Source organism: Cydia fagiglandana, chromosome 3 (genome assembly GCF_963556715.1).
Source record: "Cydia fagiglandana chromosome 3, ilCydFagi1.1, whole genome shotgun sequence".
Classification (NCBI taxonomy): Eukaryota; Metazoa; Arthropoda; class Insecta; order Lepidoptera; family Tortricidae; genus Cydia; species Cydia fagiglandana.
This window is the reverse complement of record NC_085934.1, coordinates 11,172,652-11,195,055: the sequence shown is the minus strand read 5'-3', so window position 1 is coordinate 11,195,055 and position 22,404 is coordinate 11,172,652. Positions and strand designations below refer to the sequence as shown.

At 38.1% G+C, this 22,404-nt stretch overlaps 1 protein-coding gene across 1 annotated transcript in view; it reads left to right on the top strand.

Moving 5' to 3' along the window:
- Positions 1-22,101, top strand: part of LOC134680091 (lachesin-like) — a 110,443-nt gene extending 88,342 nt beyond the window's left edge. Inside the window, exons 2-9 of the mRNA XM_063539131.1 lie at positions 1,933-2,036; positions 14,522-14,729; positions 15,079-15,237; positions 15,629-15,757; positions 16,010-16,303; positions 18,648-18,743; positions 21,426-21,536; positions 21,893-22,101. Of these exons, the coding sequence (XP_063395201.1) occupies positions 1,933-2,036; positions 14,522-14,729; positions 15,079-15,237; positions 15,629-15,757; positions 16,010-16,303; positions 18,648-18,743; positions 21,426-21,536; positions 21,893-21,960 (1,169 nt within the window). The 3' untranslated portion in view covers positions 21,961-22,101. The remainder of the gene's footprint in view (positions 1-1,932; positions 2,037-14,521; positions 14,730-15,078; positions 15,238-15,628; positions 15,758-16,009; positions 16,304-18,647; positions 18,744-21,425; positions 21,537-21,892) is intronic.
- Positions 22,102-22,404: the final 303 nt, after the last annotated feature.

Genomic DNA, 22,404 nt, shown 5'->3' with positions numbered 1-22,404 from the left:
TCAACATGGATTTCGTACCAGTCGCTTGTCATGAAACGTGTCTTTAATATGCGATTGCTGTATGACTTTGAGCATTTATAACACAAAGGTGATCCCCGTCTATTTCCATAATTAAATGGTCAACATCTAGCGTCTCATTTTGAGACTCCATTGGAGATGCAGGTGCCGAGATGTTGGGGTTTGGAGAGCGAAATGCCGACTGAGGTCCGGCCGGGGTGCGATTTTATTATCATAGTGCGCGCGGGGCCATACAACTCCGCATGCTGCAATTCACTTTGCGACAATCGCGTAGCGAACAATCGCGGAAAAATGTGACAAATCACAATTTTAAAATCGCTGCGATTTTTTTGTCGCATATGCGCGCACTAACATATAAACACATACGTTGCATATCTGCGACAAAATTATCGCAGGACAAAAAATCGTGGTGCGCGCTTGGCCTTACTCAAAATTATTATAAATATTATAATACATCAAGCATTCGCGAGATGCTCGACTTCGGTATTCAAACACAAAGCAATAGTACAAGAATCTAACTAAATGCAAAGGCCGAAGGAGCGATTCGAAGATCCGAAGCGTCCGAAAGACGCGCGCCTCCCGTAAATTTTCCAAGTATTTTTAAGTACAAGTGTCTAAGTCGCAAGATCCAAAGGCTGAAGTCGCATTGGGCCGAAAGCCCGAAGCATCCAGGAGGTCAGTTCTAAACACAGGTAATTAATACAAGTGTCTAAATGCGAAGGCCGGAGGCCGAGCTCCGCGTAGGGCCGAAGGCCCGAAGCCTGCAAGATGTCAGTGGTTAAACACAGAACTGACAGCCTGGACGCTTCGGGCCTTCGGCCCTACGCGGAGCTCGGCCTTCGGCCTTCGCATTTAGATACTTATACTATTGTTCTGTGTTAAAGCACTGACATCCTGGACGCTTCGGGCCTTCGGGCTACGCGGAGGTCGGCCTTTGGCCTTCACATTTAGACACTTGTACAATTGCTCTGTGCTAAAGCGATGACATTTTGCTAAAGCTCGGCCTTCGGCCTTCGCACTTAGACACTTTGTACTATTGTTCTGTGTGTGTAGTTGAATACGGTATCCTAAAAACAGGCAAACAACCTCTGTAAAATGTAACGATGCGAGCGGTACGGCTACCATCAGTTTGGCATTGACATAAACGCTACCGTGGGCGTGAACGTAATTTACTTTCTATGCATCTCTCTCGTACTGACATATTAGTGCGAAAGAGATATACCTATAGGAAGTAAATTACGTTCACGATATCGTTTATGTCAATGCCAAACTGATGGTAGCCGTACGGAACACTAAATGCCTCGAGCTATCTCGGACTTGGTCAAATTATTATTCCTTACAGTTCTGCCTCTCCGCGTAAATATAACAACCGTACAAGTGTTTTTCTAAAAATCATCCAGTAGCTTAATATTTACTAGCGAAATAAATTCCAAGTTCAACCTGTTTTGTCACTTAAGAGTAAGGGAACTAGGAACTTAGGTTTGTTTGTTTTGTTTGTTGTTATGCGTGGTGGAGCAGTGTATCTTATACATTTATAAACGAGCAATTCTTGTATATATTTATATATTTTGGGGATCTCGGAAACGGCTCTAACGATTTCGATGAAATTTGCTATATGGAAGTTTTCGGGGGCGAAAAATCGATCTAGCTAGGTCTTATCTCTGGGAAAACGCGCATTTTTGAGTTTTTATATGTTTTCCGAGCAAAGCTCGGTCTAACAGATATGTATTGGAATTATTATAATAGGTACTATATACTCTTAGACTATGTAAATGGTCTAACATTATTACTAGCCTTCCTATCGCGTCAATCGTCTATTAGCCACGCTTTCTTAGCTAACTCTTCCAGAAGGCAACCCGTCGGATTTCTCAAGTGTGTTGGAGGGTAACTGTATTGTTTGTTTGTTTGTTCCAGTGATGGAGGAGCCAGAGTTCACGGACGTGATTCAGAACATGACGGTACCGGCCGGGCGGAGCGTGCGTCTTGCTTGCTCTGTCAAAAACCTCGGCTCTTACAAGGTACTATCTCAATTATTAATATTATTACACTTATCTTTTTATAGTATGTTATATGTCTTTCCCATCACGGAACAATGGTGTTCCGGACCTTTGGGAGGCGTGCGCGGAGCCGAAGCCTACACGTAGAGGCCCTTTTGACACTTTAATGAAATGTAAGGGGTACACCGAGCGGATGCTGCCCTTATATTACCCGTGTCATGGGACGCACGCAGAGGCAGCACCCGCCAGGGTGTAAGGGCTATTGAGAGTTGATGAAATCTAAAATGAACTAGGTTATTGGGTGAAAGCGATGGACTAAGTACTGAGCTATGGGGTAAAAATATGTTATATATTATTATATTATTCTACTTATAATTATTATATTAATATTAATTATTTACCAATATAAAATTATTTTGCACATAATAATAACTAGGTACAAAGTGCGGATTAAACGCTTCAAGGTACTATTTTTCCGTCAATCTTTGACTTACATAGGTAGCACTGATCTCGTAGATTTTTTTGCCACTTCCATGGTTTTTCGAGCGAGTTACATATAGGTACAAATATTATTATGGTCTGGTGGCTACAACATTTTGTAATTATTTGAACATTTCTTTTTAATTACATAATATTTCTAAGCTATCATAATATATCTTACAAAAATAAAACATGACAAATTATATACTAAACATACATAAAACATATATTTACTTCATTTAGATGACCATTTTTAGGGTTCCGTACCCAAAGGGTAAAACGGGACCCTATTACTAAGACTTCGCTGTCCGTCCGTCCGTCCGTCCGTCCGTCTGTCTGTCACCAGGCTGTATCTTACGAACCGTGATAGCTAGACAGTTGAAATTTTCACAGATGATGTATTTCTGTTGCCGCTATAACAACAAATACTAAAAACAGAATAAAATAAAGATTTAAGTGGGGCCTCCCATACAGCAAACGTGATTTTTGACCAAAGTTAAGCAACGTCGGGCGTGGTCAGTACTTGGATGGGTGACCGTTTTCTTTTTGCATTTTTTCCGTTTTTTTTTTGCTTTATGGTACGGAACCCTTCGTGCGCGAGTCCGACTCGCACTTGCCCGGTTTTTTAGTAACAAAAGCGGTGTCATTTTATATAATACTTTTGGTGTGTACCGGAACCATTGTGTACTTTATTGTGTCACGTTTCCCCTGCTAACCTATTTTGAAATCAAATGTATTCATATAAGCAAGCGTAGTTTTCTACCTATCTAAAATGAATAAGATTACTATTAAGATTTACAAACGTATACTAACGCCGAGGGTACTGAGATTTTAATCTACAAGACAAATGTGCGACATGCCGACTCTGAGGACACATCACTTAACAGCAGACACCTACTCGGCGCAAGACGACAATATGCGTAGAGCACCGAAAGGAAACATAAAATAAGAAGCATTTTATCATTTGATTTAGAACGCGCCGTCGTAATAAAGTGTCCATATAAATGGAGGAAGATATGATTTACAACCCTAACGCGGAGTTTGCACCTCGCTTTCGTTACCAACATGATTTAAAAACAAGTCTTACTCACCGCGAACTCAACCTTAACTCGACTAAACAGAATCCAGTTTGCTTTTACAATTAATACCAAATTTCATACATTGATGCGTTTGTTACAAACTTTAAAATTATTGCTATTTTAAAAATGGCAATAGCCGCATAGTAGATAGTTCTGTTCGAAATGTTCAAATATATTCGCTTCTAAAGTATCTAACCGGCGGAAGTATTGTTTAGGTTTGGTTTTGTTCACTTACATTTTAGGAATACGTAGGAGAAATTTTGAGTTTTATAGAATATTATACCTACCAATTTAATTTAATGGATATTATAAAATATAGCATATCATCACTTTTGATAAGCAGTTCTGACGACTGCTTCTACATCATACTAATAAAGTCCCCACTATCTTCCTGGATACTGACGTCATGGAAAATATTTTTACACAGTTTATTGTATATTTATTTCCCATAGACATGCCCCTTCGCTAGATTTTATTAGATTTATTGATAACTCTAAGAGATAGTTGTGAAACACAAATTCCACATAAATGTAATATCTTTAGCGAACACTTAAATGCCAAAAGATATCCAGGGCAGGTAATAACTGATTTTCATTGGAGTTTAATAATGAAATGCCGAATACATATACGATTATGAATACACTCGAAAGCTCACGTACTATTAAATAAATGTTTTCATAGAAAGTAACTCGCTTACGGTTTGCACCAGTTGTCTCTCCTAAACCTGTGAACATAGTCCACTGTCTTGTGTACATATATGTTTCATGCATGTTGTATTTCTAGACCTGACAGATAATTGCTTAACGCACTTTAGTAAAAGGAACACACATTGTACACATGTATACATTTATATCCCAACATAGGTAGATAATATGTATGTACCTACGTTGATTTCATATTTACTTATAGTTCCTACTCGTAGCTTTCGTGTATTACTCAGAGTTGTGTTGATATTTATAATTATGATATCATAATTAATAATGTATCGGTAGTAAAGGACCTTCTACATACTGCAACGTCGGTAATTAATGGCGGTGTTGCATATTAATTTGATTAATAGCCACCCTCTGGTACAATTAAACAAAGCTTGACTTCTTTTATATTTGTGTAATATATCAATATGGGTCGTGGCCAGATCGTAGAATTGATCATTTCATCATGTGGTAATTATTTCATGAAACACACACACACACACACCATGATCCACATCACGATTCATGAAGAAGTCAAACCTAACGTGACCAAATCATGAAGTGATCAATTCTAAGAACCCGAAGGATGGCATCTGGCCACGACATATGCATTTTCTAACATAAAATCTAATCTTTATATTGCCTAATAATAGTTAACGATTCTAGTCGTTAGGTTGTTACTAATAAGGCTTCGTTTTGCGACTGCAGCAATGAGAAATGGGTGATCTCTCTGTCAATTTCCTTGATAAATAGAGTTGCTGACGTTGCGGCTACTTTGTTATTGCGGTTCGAACGTCACTCGTTTTATCTAGAAGATTGAGAGTGCCCGTTTTCCGATGTTGCAACGCTACACCAGCAATGTTGCACCGTCGCAATCTGAAAGTAGTCTTTAAAGGAGATGCACTGAAAATGTTGGTAATGCTGTTGGGCCGTGTGTCCGCGGGTAGCTGCGGCGAGTCGCCGCCGCCGCGACCGGACGCCGATAAGCCGCGAGTACTCGTACCGCCGGCGTCGGCGCCCACGTCGGCCACACTAACGATGGCTAATTTAATTGTATATCTGAGAGAATATAGTGTGCATATTTATATTAATTATTATGATATAAATTGTCGCTTTTTGCTGTTCGATGATCATAAATATGCTACTTACTAACTTACTTTACTATGTACATAACTCCAGCCAATTTTACTAACACCTGCAAGACATAGAAAGGGTGTTAGAACGATCATTTTACAAAAACAGCTAAAGTACGTCTTCCATATGTATATGTGAACTAAGAAAGATACCTAACTACTCTAGTTTGTGTACATATTTGGAATAACTATAAATAAGTACATATAAGTATGGCTTATTGCCATTAGCTGTTTTTGTTAAATCATCGTTCTAACACCCTTTTTATGTCTTGCAGGTGTCAGTAAAATTGGCTGAAATTGTACCTATTAGCACGCTTTACAAAATAAATGCCTTACAGATTTACATTTTAAAGCAAAAGGTCAATTTTATTCTATTTTATTATTTTGTAAAGTAGGTACCTACGTAACGTACACGAATTTGTTGTTGAAAAAATGTATAATAAACCTATGTATAATTTGTATTTTGAAACCACCTCCATAAAATCCTCACATTATTTTGTAATGTGTGTACATGTATGTACCTACCTTTACTGCATGGACCGTATGCTCCCACAGGCCTGTGTGGGGGGACTCCGCGGTCCATTTGAGCCGGCAGTGCTCCCAGCACCCCACTTGAGACACAGATTAGTATTAGCTTATCGTGAAACGTGTCTAGTTGATTTGCTGTCATCAACTATGATTGAGAAAGTCATTAGTTAACTTGAAACTATTTTACTGCTAACAAACATGATATTACGCTCAGACGCCTGGCGTTGCTAAACTAGACTAGAAAGTATCGTTGATCAATGTCAGCTTTGGCACTTTACACATTTTATCTTTGTTATTGTTTTACGGGAAGTGGGAACGTCCTGGAAAGCTACACATCGTTGTACTTACTGTAACCGTTTTTAACATTAACCTAACTACAAGCAAAATAAATTCCTTAACGCTTAGAATCATAGCACCTTAAAAACACGAGGATGTTCTAACACTTCTGACCAAATACTTACTTTACTTACTTAAAGAAAACTCTAAAAACATCCGTAAGAATTCTATTGATTTCCTATTTGAACGGGTCTTTTTAGGGTTCCGTGCCTACCTCAAAAGAACGTATCTCGAACGAACGAACGAACGAATTATGTATGTACTTATGAGTCACAGATACTCGAAATAAATGAATTTTAATTTAATTTGATTAAATTTAAAAGGAGAAAAACGGAACCCTTGTAGGATCACTTTGTTTTCCGTCCGTCTGTCTCTCGAGTCGAGACCCTTTATCTCGGAAACGAGTGGAGGTATCGAGTTGAAATTAAAACCATATAGGTACTCAGGCAGGTCCCATAAACCTGTGAAAAATTCAAATTTATAAGTTAACGTAAAAGAGATACGTCCGTTTATGCCTCAAAACGTATAGGTATTTCAACACTCAAGGAAATCAAAATTTACAGGGTAGGTACTTCCCGTTGACCTAAAACAATAACATTTGGCAAGTCATTTAGTCTTACACGACAAGTAGAGAGAAAAATCTGAACACTATAAATTGGTAAAACAAAAAATATTTAAAGTTAAATTTGTACGGAACCCTCAGTGGGCGAGTCCGACTCGCACTTGGGCGGTTTTTTTTTTACTGCATTTACTTACGCTTGTAGCTCGGCACGGCGCGGCCGCAATAAAAGCGGAGATAGTGCGCTCTTGTGAAATAAAGGCTTAGCGGAGGGAGCCATCACCGTTGCCCTGTATTGACAACAAGAAGCGGATTTCCCCGAAAGCCTCGCCTGTGCCATTAGTTTCCCGCATCGGTTAAAAAGATTTGCCTCTTCGACCGTCTTTATATAGAATTATTGACTTGTGAAAATATTGCGAAAACAAACTACCTACTGTTCCGGAGAATTTAAAGCAATATTTTTATCGAATGTGTATATCGACTGTATATTATGTAGAATAGTCTGATTTCTGCTCAGTAAACTTTCATGGGCTTACGCTTGGCTTTATGCCTATGCTTGAAGTGCCAACATCACACGCACCCTACATACCTAAGTATGTACCTACATGCTTTGTAAGTTTTTGATCATATTAGTAAATACTGCACGATAATTAATGCCCTTAATTGCATATTAATTGAATTAAACAAAATAGTAATACTAGAAACTCGTTAATCATTGTTGCAATTTCGTATTACTTACTGCTCCATGAATTCACGATGCATTTGGTATTTTATACGTACGCCGGGGAAGTATGCGCACGTAGTCGGTTCATCGGCATGAAATGTCAGATAGTCGGCAGTATCACGTATGTGGGTTTGCAATAACATGCCACAACGAGTCGCAACAATGTTATACTCGCGCCGCATGCCGCATGAGCTGCTCTGACGGAGCACGGGCGTATTTCCCTGCCTGCCGGGCTGAACCCAAACACCCGGCGACTAGAGCACTCGTTGCAATGCCCGCTCGAAATGGAATGATCACAATTACATATGGAATACAGACAGGGGTACTTAATTACGAATTTTGGAAATGCAAAATTGGATAATGGTTTCCAGCTGTGTTTTTCCAAGTTCCACTCCCATCATGTTAGCTTTGTTTGTACCAATTGTGCTACTAACAATCTGCACGAAAACTAGTGAGAATTGGCTGCTTTCCTGACGAGTTAAATCAGGGGCCGATTTTTTAATTCCGAGCGCTTGATTTCGTGACTCGTAAATCTGCGGAAAACGGTGCAATGCTATTTTTGAAATACGAGCGATAGCATCTGAAAACCTAATTACCTATTAATGTTAGGTGCAGAAAGGTGCTGATCCGATATAAATTATAAACATATTGAAAACACATTTTAACTACGATCTGTGCCAGAGTAGGTACCTGCATTAATACTTGTTGAAGTTGCCAAAGCATTTCCGGGCGACACTACTCACGTCGACCTCGAAATAACTTATTGGCCGAAGATTCCGCGAAAAGTTGGAGAGCCCTCGGCTCGAATCCGTTCCCGAAGAGATCTCTAAGTGGGCTTTTAGTGGGAGTAAGCTAAGCCGTCTCCTGCAAGATGTTCGCTCATTTCTATCTGCGCCATTGCATTAGCTCTAGGAAGACGTTGTTGCTATTAGTCGTTCATCGTTCCATTGGCCCTGCGTTTGCCACAAGTATTAACAATTTTTTTGGTTATACACAGTACTGTTGATTTCCTATTATATTAAAGAGAAAAAATTTAGTACTCGTATCTCCACGGATCAATTAACTTTACACAATCATTCATTGCATATTTGTAATTCAAAGTTCAAAGTCATATTCCATTTCACGAAAAAGTAGGTACCTAATGCGAGTCACGATATTACGTACAACCTATAGTATCTAAGGTTTTAAATTTACCTCGGTGCCTACAGAACCCTATAAATAGTGATATTGGCTAATACAAATATTATTTATCAAATAAACGTCCTCAAGTTGAACTCAATGCTGCGGATCTGCTATCTCTGAGGACTTGAAAGCCTGCGAAATCTCTTAAGTAGTTTTGCGACCTTTTATATCTTTTAGCTTTGATGTATTTTTCTAAATCAGATTATTTTATTACGACATCAAGTTGAATAAAATATTTATCAGGATGAATTTCTGTGTAGACCTTAGAATTTTTATTAAATAGTACTTCGTAGTACCTTTAGATAATTTGCCTATTTAAACTAATCATTTTATATTGTTTTATAATGACTGAATATCTATGTTTAACTTGCAGGAACCGCGAACCTATTGAATTAGGTATGCGTTTATCAGAACAAAAACATATTTTATTTTCACAAATAAAATATGATTAAGTATGAGAAATAGAATAGAGCGCGGCGAATATGGAATAGGAGTATAAAGAATACGTCCTTATTGAGTTATCCTGTTACTTACATACGTTGTTAAGCAGAACTTTTTCCAGTCCAATTAGATATATCAAGATGAAAACCCCACCCAAAGTAGGTATAAAATATGAATATAATAAGACGAACCGCTCTTAAACGTTCCATAATTAAATCTGTCGTAACACGTCCACGAATCATCTCCTGCGGCGATGAGTCCGTCGTTAAAGAGGTTCGGTGCGGTGCGCGGCAGAATGGGCAAAGTTCGCAACCAGTCCATTATAAATCAAACGACGCCTTCCAGGCATATCCTGAGGGACCCGGCCGCCCGGGCGCCGCCGACTACCAAACTTCAACTTCGCCGTCTAAATGCCTCAACAATTAAGATAAAAAGAAAGAACGGCCTAAATTAAAGGTGGTTAGAAGATAACGAGTTAATAGCCGCCTTCGTCAAAGTTTAGGACAGAAACGTCGGTATGCATCAATTTTGCCTTCACCGTCGAAACCCCAGTGTACCGGTGAGATTTTAAAGTTTTGAAGCTCAGACAATTTTGTGGTTCAGACTTGATCATGTAAGTACAAAAGTCGGCTACAGTTGAGAATTTAATGCCATTATTTTATGTACAATGTTTTGCAATATTTAAGATAAGTACCGTCAAATGGTAAGATACTGCGTCAAATGGATAGTGACAGTCAAAAAGATCAAATATATCGCAACACATCTTTATTCCTAATGTAACAATAATATTTTTTTACAGTACACTAGTGCAAGAAAGAGCACTTTCCGTGCGTATGTCAAAAGTTCAAAGGGCCATATGTACTGTAAAACATTGTACGATACACGTGCAAATAGGTAATTCGTGTCAATTTGAAACCCTGCCTTCGGTCGTGCTTTAATTTATCGCCCCTCGTTTCGAATTTCCTCGAAAAATATGGTGTATCGAGTACAGCCGGCCTAGCCGAGGTTACAATCGCTATCGCTTCGACAACGACAAACATTATGTCTCTCTATCACTCTTCCATATTAGTGTGACAGTGACAGTTGCGTTTCGATCGCTACGGAGCGTAAGCGATTGGCATCTTGGCTACGCGGCCAGTATCTTCTTGTTCAGCCTCTATCAAGTACGCTAATGGGCAAGCAATTTTAAAATTAGTTGCAAATTGCAGGCCTGCCTCATTAAGTGTATGCGCGGAGTTGCAGCACTTGAGACGTCCGGACGGACTTTCTCGCGAGGTGACGTTGAGATTAACTCGCTTAGGGTCTCAGACGAACGAGATTAGTCGCTGCTGCGGCCATTTAATATCAGATTTACCTCAGCCTGCCTCGTTATCTACTTCGCTTTTGAGATTTACATTTTTCATGGGATTAAATTCTTATAGGTACTAGGTCCGTTTTGAAATTGGTTTTATTTTAATAACATTTAACTTGAAGTCGACTTGCTTTGAGATGTTGACTAATTTGTACTTTATAGGTACTTAACGTATTTAATTCTTATTAACAAATTCTTATTCTTCCTCGTCGTATCGTAACGAATATGGACACTCTTCACCAGTGTCATTCGTCAGTCTCCAAGCCGCTATGTGCATGCTAGGCAATTTGGCGTTTACAAATGACACCTAGCAAATATATGAGAATAATTAATAAAAGTATTATGCACATAAAACCAGCAACGTTGTTAATTTTACACTTTTCGTAACTAAGTAATGTTATAATCCAAATTCCTCGAAAGTTGGGTTATTACAAAACATTTCGCACCGACCCGCCACGCGCCCCACTTTCTAAAGTTCAACACTCAACGCTTATCTCTCAACCTCTTATAAAATTTTGATTTCTCTTTAATATTATCTTAATTGTTGAAACAATCCTAGTAACTTTGAGAAATATTCCTTTGCGTTGGAATACAGCTATACAGATGTAGTGCATAATTATTTTCACGGAAACTTACGAAAGTGTCTTGCTATTTTAGTCAGTCTCGGTACAGAAAGTACTGACGCTGACTGAAGAAGCATGACAAATACGATTGTTACCGAGAAAATATGATGAAAAACAATTATGCACTACATCTGTACCTAGAGGCAAAGCTGAAAACATTGGTACATTCAATTCATTGTCTTTGGAAGTATTTTTTTATTTAAAGTTTTGTGGTTAGCACGAAAAACATACCGGTTAAAATTTTATGAATTATATATTATTTGTTTCTTAAGGCCTACGATTATTCAATATCCACAGTGACAGTATTATTAGACTATAATCTCTCCATTGAGTAAGGTATTAATTATAAATTGTCAATATTATTACAGGGATATCTGGAAAGTTGTCGATCCAGGTGGCGACAACAGGGGGAGGTAATTGAATCAGGTCTCCTCAGACGGACACACCGACGATTAGATTAGACGCCGGCCACAATTAAGCAGATCAGATTTCCACCGCTTGTCTTGTGAACCTCGTATCTCGGTCAGCAGCTAGTTAAAAAATAAACCCTGTTACGAGGCAAATAACGTTCATATTTCTTTAAACTCTAGATATAGATGATGCCGCTGAGAAAGTAAAAATAAATTTACAACCCCCTGCACCGCGTCTGCTTCGGTAATGCAAGCATTTGAGTACTTAATACAATCAACATCTCGGACTATCTCGTGGCTTTTAAGGCCCGACGCGAGAAGCTTCATGAGTTTCATAACACTCTACATTAACATATTGCATTATTTCCATACATCGAACTTCGAGATTAGATTATTATGAACCCAAATAATTTACTGTTCATTGTATGAAAATAATAATATAAAATATTATGGGCAAATTGTACTTCGAGAAAGTTTAATTGCCATGCATGCTGACAGAACTTGAATAAACTCTGTCAAATCAACGTTTGAACACTTTAAACTAGGTTTTATGCCTGGTTCAACTTGCTCTGAAATATGTTAATTAAAATAAAGTACAAAAATACCTACCTATTTTTAAAATAAGCATATTAAAATTTGATAAACACGTATTTTGTATACCTAATCTTTAAACTCCTTCGAGCAACACCGGCTTCCGACACGTCAGAAGGGAGGGGCCCAAGCGATATCTCACCGTACAAATCTTTCTGCCATTTTTCGCGGGGGGAAGGTGCACACAGTGGCACTTCTCACACACTTACATACAAAATCCAATCAGAGGCCCTACCGCGAACCACGTTCGACGTGTTGCCTCTCTATGGCACTTGTAAATTCATACGTAAGTGTGACAGGGAGGCAACACGTCGAACGTGGTTCGCGGTAGGCCCTCTGTAATGACGACACAAATACATACAAAATGACACACGTCAAAGACAAATCTTGCAAACCTCGATCTCTTTTTGTGTACGGACGAGTGACTAGTGTCACAACACGCACACTAACACATTTCCGTTGAAGTATGTCATTGTATTCTGAGAGATGAGAAGTCGGATTTGTCGCTCGACCGATTCGCAATTTGTACTGAGCGAGCAAAATCGATAAATCCAACAATTACTTGAGACTAAAATATAATAATTGTATTTAAATGTAATTAAACGTATGATATGTAAAAAAAATATTACATGTGAAATGTAACACTTTCTTTTTGTAAATTTGACGTCCCCGACCTCTTTTTATAACAAAAAACCGAGCAAACAGGCATTTTTGTGCAGCGGTGTTCACGCGCGCGTCTGGACTCGGTCTAGTGAAAAATCCAAGTGCAACTAGTTTTATTACCCGCGGTAGATTATATTGACGCGCTAATCTTGTACCTCGGCAGAGGGGAAATAGTGCGAATGCCGCCTCCCTTCCGTGTTGCTCGAAGTTAAACTCCTATTGGTCATGTGTCAATGTCAGTGTATCGAATAAAATAATCCAAGGCATTTTTTTTTAATTTCATAATATAAGTAGGTAGGTACGTACACATTAACATGTTGGAAGGCTCAGGTTCCGCCGCAAGTCAGGTCGTCATCATTAGAGGGGTTACCGTCCCATTGCATAATAAAATGGGCAAAGTTTCCTCAAGTCCATTATAAATTAGACAGCGGCTGAGAGCCGCATCACTTAAGATAGGTAAGATGTGACCCGGCACGAGTCTCGGCGCCCAAACTTCCCCTATATTGCCCCCGCAATCTTGATAAAAAGAACTAACCTACCCATGAATCAAACTTAGAGCTGGATTAAGAGATAAAAGATGCGCGTCGAACTTCTCAAACTTAAGGCATTTTCTTCTGAAACCAGCTTAATTTTTACTTTAATAGCTTATTAAGATGGACTTTGTACTTCAAGATACGCAAACTTTTCTTAATAACCAATAGCAAAACTTGATCACAGAGCTCGGTTGCTTCGGAACATGTACTTTGGGATCTATTTCACCTGAATAATTAAGTTTGAATCATTCCGGGGCGTAGATTAAAAGTAGCAGGGTTGTTGGAAGCATAACAATCTCTGTAAAATGCATTTTAAGCGCTTAATGCTGCGGAAATTGGTGTGAAGCGGGGACGCGATGGCAGCTCCGTGCAATTACACAGATGTCGCGCCCGCGCCGCCCGGCACTCGTAAATGTTCAAGTTCAGATGTTTCCTTTATTGTTTCATTTAACCATCACTGCTAATGTTTTCTCTTAGAAAGGTGTCCGTATAATTTACGCGCTACTGGAGTCCAAACACTTGTTGTATTCATTCGAAGTCGATTCATTACAAGGCGATTTATAGTAGATATTTACATCAGTAGATATTTTGTACTTTCATTATTTGAACGATAGCTTTTATTTTTTTATTAAGACTTGTATTCTTGAATGGGAGACGTTTTCTTTAATTTCCGTTACGTCACTCGTCAAATTGGAAGAACGATTGGAAATTATTGAGGCACCGCATCTCCCCCTGCGTCTCCCTGCTTACTCCGTGAAAGGCATGTCCACATTTTTAATATCACGTGACGTGTGATGTGCACGATAAAGAAGTGAACATTGAATGACTTCGTTTAAATAACAAGCAAAATCATATCTAACGAAATTCCATTACCTTCAATAATGCGTCTTTAAAAATGTGTACCTTTTTGTAACTAACCTAACTAACCTACTTACGTACTTACCTACTTTGGTAGTGTAGCGTGTTAACAAATTATTAGGTACCTAATTTAGTAGGTAATGGTTAATTTTTTGTTGCTACGGTACATTACCATTACAAGTAGCCTCAGTAAATAGTGTAAATAAATACCATGCCCTATTCTTTCTGTCGGTGTCGAGCATAAGATTCAGGATACAGATTCAATATTCCCGCTTGAGTAACTGTTTACACAACAACTATTAATCATAAACTATTCTGAACAGGTAGCATGGATGCACTTCGAGCAAAGCGCAATATTGACCGTACACAACCACGTGATCACGCGCAACCCGCGCGTCAGCGTCACGCACGACAAGCACCGCACATGGTTCCTGCACATCTCAGACGTGCGCGAAGAGGACCGCGGCCGCTACATGTGCCAGATCAACACGGTCACGGCTAAAACGCAGTTCGGATACTTGCACGTCGTAGGTAAGTAATAGCTCTTGCTCGTGGGCGTCAAGCACGACGTGCACCGCACGTTGTTCCTGTAGGTACAGTATCTTTGAAAGAGTGACCCCTTTCTACACTGTCACGGCTAAGACACAGTACGGATACACGTCAGGAAGATTACTTTTATTTTGAATCATATTCTGAATGATAACTAGTAATCAGGGACAACGCTCCCTTTGGGGCGAAAGCCTTTTTACCAATATTTCATTTGTTTAATTTGTAATTTCAGTTTTATTTTACATCAAGATCTTGTGTTGTGAATCAGAACAGGAAACACCATTTTTTATGCCATACGAAAGAAATGTTATGTATTTTCCTTTATTTACAGTACCACCGACGATAGACGACTCTCTGAGTTCGAGCGACGTGATCGTCCGAGAGGGCGCGAACGTCACCTTGACGTGCCGTGCTAATGGCTCTCCTAAGCCCACCATCAAGTGGAAGCGGGATGACAACTCAAAAATCTCTATCACAAAAGGACATTCTGGTTAGAGATTAATTTAATTGACTACATTTATGTTATAAAGTGCTAACAAGAGCAGTGATAATATAGGTATAATATAGGTACAGTGGCGTTCAAAAGTGCATGGATAGATGTCGACCGTAATGCCTTAAATCTATTCTATTCTATTCTATTCTTAATATTACGGTTGAAATATCTCCAAGCACTATTGAATGCCGGTGTACATATAAACAATTAGGTATCGATTACTAGTTAGGTATAGTTAGCTACTACGAAATGGGCCCTAAAACATTTCCACAAAACTTCCCATAAACCTCATTCAGCTAATCCATAAATTAACTTGTTTTTTTTTAATTTAGAAAATAAATCAATTTGCAATTTGTGGTACTCCCTATGAACCGATTTTATGTTTCAGTGTCCGAGTGGGAAGGAGAAGTGCTGGAGATGGCGCGTATATCACGCTTGGACATGGGCGCTTATTTGTGCATCGCTAGTAATGGCGTTCCACCTACCGTGTCCAAAAGGGTTAAAGTCAGCGTTGATTGTAAGTACAACGTACTTAAGTACCTATAATTTATAAAAACTAAATATGTACGGTCTAAAAACCCAAATATTAGGACTTGATTGTAGTTAGATAGATTTATTCATGCGTCGTACGAGGCGAACATAGTAGGTACATATTATTTTTGATATAATTACGAGTAAAGCTGTAATTCGTTTTAACTCTTTCCTGGCTAAGCTACTTATTCCAAATTAATGTGTCCATTTATGTACATGTATAATACTTTTCTTCCAGTCCCCCCAATGTTATGGATTCCTCACCAGCTGGTCGGGGCGCCTCTGTATTACAACGTAACCCTGGAATGCTTCACCGAGGCGCATCCCACGTCGCTGAATTACTGGACCCGTGACGACGGCCACATGATACACGAGAGCTCCAAGTATCATATGGAGAATACACTCGGCGTTCCTACTTACAAAACACATATGAGGCTGTTAATCAGACATATTACCACTGAAGATTATGGAACATATAAATGTGTGGCCAAAAATCCGCGGGGAGAGTCAGATGGAACGATAAGGCTATATAGTAAGTTAACCCTTCATCTATATATATAAATGCATCTATATATATAAATGCAAGTGTCCTGACTGACTGACTGACTGATTCATCAACGCAGAGCCGAAACTACAAAAGCCAGAAAGTTGAAATTTGCACACCAGATTTTATTTATAAAGTGTACAAGAGATGAAGCCCCCTCCAGACTATGCGCGTGAATCGCGGGCGAAGCCGCGAACGCGAGTGTGGAGTCGATTTCGCAGGTCTGCGTTCAGGACTCCACACTCGCGTTCGCGGCTTCGCCCGCGATTCACGCGCATAGTCTGGAGGGGGCTTAAGAAGCGATTTTTAGAAATTCAACCCCTAAGGGGGTTAAAAAGGGGATGAAAGTTTGTATGGGGTTAAAGTTTTCTTTTAAGCTAGGAATTTGAAACTTCGTAATAAGATATATTATTAAAATACAAGAAAACTAATTTCAGCGTTTTTGAAAATTCATCCCCTAAGGTGGTGAAAAAGGGGTTGAAAGTTTGTATGGATATCAAAAAAAATTTCAAGTGGTGGACTTGAATCTTTGTATTTAGGGATATTATTAGAAGACAGGAAAAGTAATTATTCATCCCCTAACAGGGTTAAAAAGGGGTTGAAAATTTTAATCCATCACAAATGCTTTGAAACTTCGTAGAAAGGCATAATAGCCCATTACAAAAACAGTGATTGCAACGTTTTTGGAAATTCAACCCCTAAGGGGGTTAAAAAGGGGATCAAAATTCGTCTTCGGGTGCAAATTTTATTTTAAGTTAGGAACTTGAAACTTTGTAAGAAAGTATCAAATTCAAATACAAGAAAACTGATTTCAGCGTTTTAGAAAATTCATCCCCCAAGGTGGTCAAAAAGGGGTTGAAAGTTTGTATGGATATCAAACATTTTTTCGAGTGTGGGACTTGAATCTTTGTATTTAGGGATATTATTAAAAGCCAGGAAAAGTGATTTCAGCGTTTTGTAAAATTCATCCCCTAACAGGGTTAAAAAGGGGTTGAAAGTTTGAATCCATTACAAGTGGTTTTAAAACTTCTTAGAAAGACATAATAGCCGAATACAAAAAAAAAGTAATTGCAACGTTCTTGGAAATTCAACCCCTAAGGGGGTTAAAAAGAGGATGAAAGTTCGTCTTCAGGTGCAAATTTTATTTGAAGCTAGGAACTTGAAACTTTGTAAAAAGGTATTATATTAAAATACAAGAAAACTAATTTCATCGTTTTTGAAAATTCATCCCTATGGTGGTGAAAACGGGGTTGAAAGTTTATATGGATATCATGCATTTTTTCGAGCGCGGGATTTGAATCTTTGTATTTGGGTATATTATTAGAAGACAATAAAAGTGATTTCAGCGATTTGTAAAATTCATCCCCTAACAGGGTTAAAATGGGGTTCAAAGTTTGAATCCATTACAAATGCTTTAAAACTTCTTAGAAAGACATAATAGCCGATTACACAAAAAAGTAATTGCAACGGTTTTGGAAATTCAATCCCTAAGGGGGCTAAAAACGGGATGAAAATTCGTCTTGGGGTGTAAATTTAATTTTAAGCTAGGAACTTTAACGTTTTGGAAAAAAAGGTAATAAATTAAAAAACATGAAAACTAATTCAAGCATTTTTGAAAATCATCCCCCAAGGTGGTGAGAAAGGGGTTGAAAGTTTGTATGGAGATCAGATATTTGTGAGTGCGGAATGCGGAACTTGAATCTTTGTATAAGGGCATAGGTACCTATTATGAGAATACAAGAAAAGTAATTTCAGCAACCAACATCAAAATCCACTTGATTTAAAACTTCATACAACTTGCTAAAAAAGAAAAGTACTTAATTTCAACATTGCTTGGATATGAAAATTATAGGTACTAAAGATGTAAAATGTTGAAGATAAGATTCCACGCGGACGAAGTCGCGGGCAACAGCTAGTTAAGCTATGTAGGTCAAGAATCACTTTTTTTATTAGAATTATTAGAACAGTTCGGCAACCATAAAGACTTCAATTACCCGTGCTTTATAGAGACAATTTGGTAAAACTTTACACTAATATTATAAGTAGGTACCTACTTACTGAACATACCTATGTGTATAACAAGTTTTATGTAAGTATCAAGTATGAAACCTTGATATTTATGAGATCAGCTCTTCCTACATTTTGACCCATTACCTAGCGATATTTTCTAAATATGAAACAGCGATAATGTTAAGTTAATTTTGAAACCAAATCAGACGCTTTACGTTACGAGTAGTACCCAAGTACTTAAAATGTTGGAATCATAATCATATTTATTTGTAATAATTCATAGTATTATAATGGGTGTGATCAACTTGTAATGTGTGTCCAGCTTCCTCACCGCCGACCACCACGCCCGACCCACGGGCCGCGACCGTCCCGCCGCCGTCCAAGCCACCACGCAAAGACACGCCGGTTCTAGATAAAGGTAATTACTAATTAACTTTTGATATCTAATAAATGCACATTACTACATATTTCATTAAGACCCACTTGCACCCTCCCACTAACCCGGGGTTAAGTGGTTAAACCGTTCACCCAGTGTCAAATTGTACTGGTAACCAATAGCACAGAATAAATAATAGTACTAGGTACAGGTACTCACTCTCTAAGAAAACGCGTCTGTCACGATCAGCACAGATATGGCCGCTAGGTGGCGACAGCGCCACGCGCGGCTTATGGCAAACCCCAAATTTGGGGTCGAACGGATGCACTTTTAGCTACCTGTAGCAAAGCGACGGAATCCAATACGCCTGCCAATAGTAACCATGGTAACTCTAGGTTCAACGGATTACCCCGTGTTAGTGGATTGGTGCAAGTGGGCCTAATATGGTTAATTTATTGTAAAAAGTTTACCTACCTAAGGTACCTAGTCAATTTCTTTTTCACCACACCAGCTCGGAAAGAATTACTTTGCACTTCAAAAACGAATAGCAAAGTTGCATTTTATCCACATGTGAGGCAAAGTAATCAAATGCAAATTTTGAGTTGTTTTCTTATGTTTGCCGGTAGAATTGACTTTTAAATGATGATTTTTGATGATAAATATTTAATAACATTCATTTGGATTTGATTTGGTATGATTTTGTTTGATATTTTACATTTAATATTTGCTTCGGGTTGGTGTGGTGAAATTTCTTTTTTTTACAACATCTTTAAATGTAAATCATATTTTTTACGACGCCCGATGCAGAACAGATTGCCTACCCAGAATTATTAACCCATTTAAGGTAGATAGGTAGACACAATATAAATGAAACGTTAATTAATTATGCAATCTGTCCATATTTTATAATAATTAAAATCAAAGTTATATCGTGGTCAAATAAATTTATTATTACCCGGTACGGCTGCCGGGAACGCAAACGGAAGGGTATTGAGTCAACATTTTTATTTCGTCGGTTTCGTTTATTAAGAGATAATGGTACCTTTATGAGTTATGCTCGCGGGACCGTTCAGCTATATTTGTTGTTTGCTGCTGTTTCAGTTATTATTAGTGGTCGTTATATTGTTTATTGATCGTAAACTGTTACGGCAATCTGCTTGTCGCCACTGGTAGTTTGTTAACAGGCCAAGAAGTTACGACTCTCGTAAAATATAAACAAATCGCTTATAAACAAACCTTTTATGAAGTGACCTGAAATATTATATTGCGTTAGTATTACTTTGTATGGGCGGTTAAATTATAGTGTTGTAAAATAATATCCAGTAGTGTTAACTATAAATATTAATCACATTTTATTACTAACATATATTGTTGTAAACTATTTGGTTAACTACCGAAAGTGGTATCACAAGATAAACTTATAGCGGTATAAAATTCTATAACCTTAAAATTATGAAATACTATTCATATGTATTTATATACGAAATCAATCAAACGAAGATCATAAATAGATTACTATTACTAAGTACTACTTTCTGTACACTGTACAACATAATCCAGTGAGATTCACGCTCGCAAATGTCAGATCACTCTATCTAATATTGAATACCAATATAATACTTTATTGGAACATTCGATGAGAACCTTAAATCATGTATGTATGTATGGTTCATGTAATCATGTATGTATGTATGTACGATAATAGACTCCTTCATGATTTAATATCACAAAGCAAGCTGTATCTCAATATTACTAAAACAATATCCAAAATACAGTATCATAATAGTATGATTAAAAGAGCACGTTGTATGTTGTGGGGGCGGATTCATAAGTCCGCGTTATTACTCGCCCGTTATTGGGAACTTGGGCCTTTCCCCGCCGCCGCCGCTGCCGCCGGACCATGGCAACATCTTGCACGACAACCTATTACGAGCAAGTGTTCACTTCCGCTCTCGTTAAGCCTCACGATACTTTTATCATAAGTTTTGAGTGTCTACTTTGAAGCTAGAAGTGGTTTAAGCAAGAAATTAAGGTAATAAACCGCACGTTGTATAACATAGACCTGTCTGAAAGTTTTAACAGTTTGTTCGCGTAAACCGCAACTTAACATAGGTACTTAATTCAATAATAGATATATTAACATCAGAATTTACACCGAGACCAAATAATGCTATAGGAACACTATACAACACGCATACATCGATGCATATTGAAATCAGACATTTGTGAAAAATGCCGACGAAGCATGCATACCAATTTTATTTTTCCTTGCACTCATGAACTTGAAAAATCCATTTAACCGATGCGGCGTCTCGGCGCAAGTTTGCGGGCGGTTGTTTTTGCGGCCGCGGCACCGCCGGCGCGTCGACACCACCCTCTGTTTTCTTTTTTGCAACCATTACGAATTTACGGCCCGACCACTCGACAATATTGCGCAACTTTTCAATAACTGCCGGCCGGCCGCCCGCCGTTCCCTGCCATATTGAATCCTTTACTCAATGAGTATCATGTCCGCATGTAATCTTTATATCATTTGGGTTTCACTTACGTGACATGCCTACATACAATATAAAAATTCAGTGACCGTATCTAAAGTTAATTCGGTTGAGTTTACTGCCGTAGTTTAAATACTTGTAGTTTCTCTTCATTTAATCATTGGAGATAATCGCATCATTTTCACATTGATTTAGATAATTCAAGATGCACTATTTTACTTTTTCATAGGTACAAAGTATCAGTCCAACCTGAACGAGATCGACAAGGGCAAGCAAAAGCCAGACGAGGGCGGTGGGAAGTCGCACCTCAACTGGGTCGGAGGCGCATCGCAAGTTACAGGTACTGCTACAGAAATTTAGCTGTTCCTACCTATCATCCCTCGACGTTAGCTTTCAATATAGTTCCATAAGGCAGACTTTATTAAAATTAAACTTGCATGTAGCCTTCCAAAAAGTATTGAAGTGGAAACTTTATAAGAAATCCTGTAATTTTGAACTTAAGGACAAATCGAATATTTCTCAAACTTGACAACCTTCTTTCCATTTATTTATACTTCTTTATTTTTACATTTATCTATTTTTTATAAGGCATAAAGTGCCTACAATTATTGATAAATATTAATGGAAACCCATAAGTGATAAAAATTGTTAGTCTCAGTTAGAAATATCTTTTATCACCGGCTGTTTGTTCCGCAGGTTATGCTGATTGGAGGAGGAGTCAAGCATGGATTCTACTTTTGTTAGTAGTACTACCTTATTTTTAATCAGTTAATTACCTTTGAACCATTTAATTTTTTGCTGGCGTTTCCGTATTTAAGCTACATAGTTATAAACAATATTTTGGACAGTCAATTGGACTAAACCGACGCGAAATATTTTTATACAATTTGATTTATTAACCATAGCTGTGGCTGTTATAAAAAAACAATTGGCATTGCTATGGTTAACGTTTATTGAATTGTGTAAAAATATTTTCCATGGTGTTAATATTCAGGGAGGAAAATTGGAACTACGTTTGTCATTCGTCCACTATCCTCTTAAAAGGAGCATAATGCCTATAATAAAAAACAAGGAAAAGGTATATTGAAAATTAGAATGTTTATATTTTATTTTATTTACAGAATTACAGTTAACTTCATAATACCAATTCAAATCAAGCTAATTCTGCTCCAAATTTAAGAGACCGTATGATACTGGACGACAGAAAA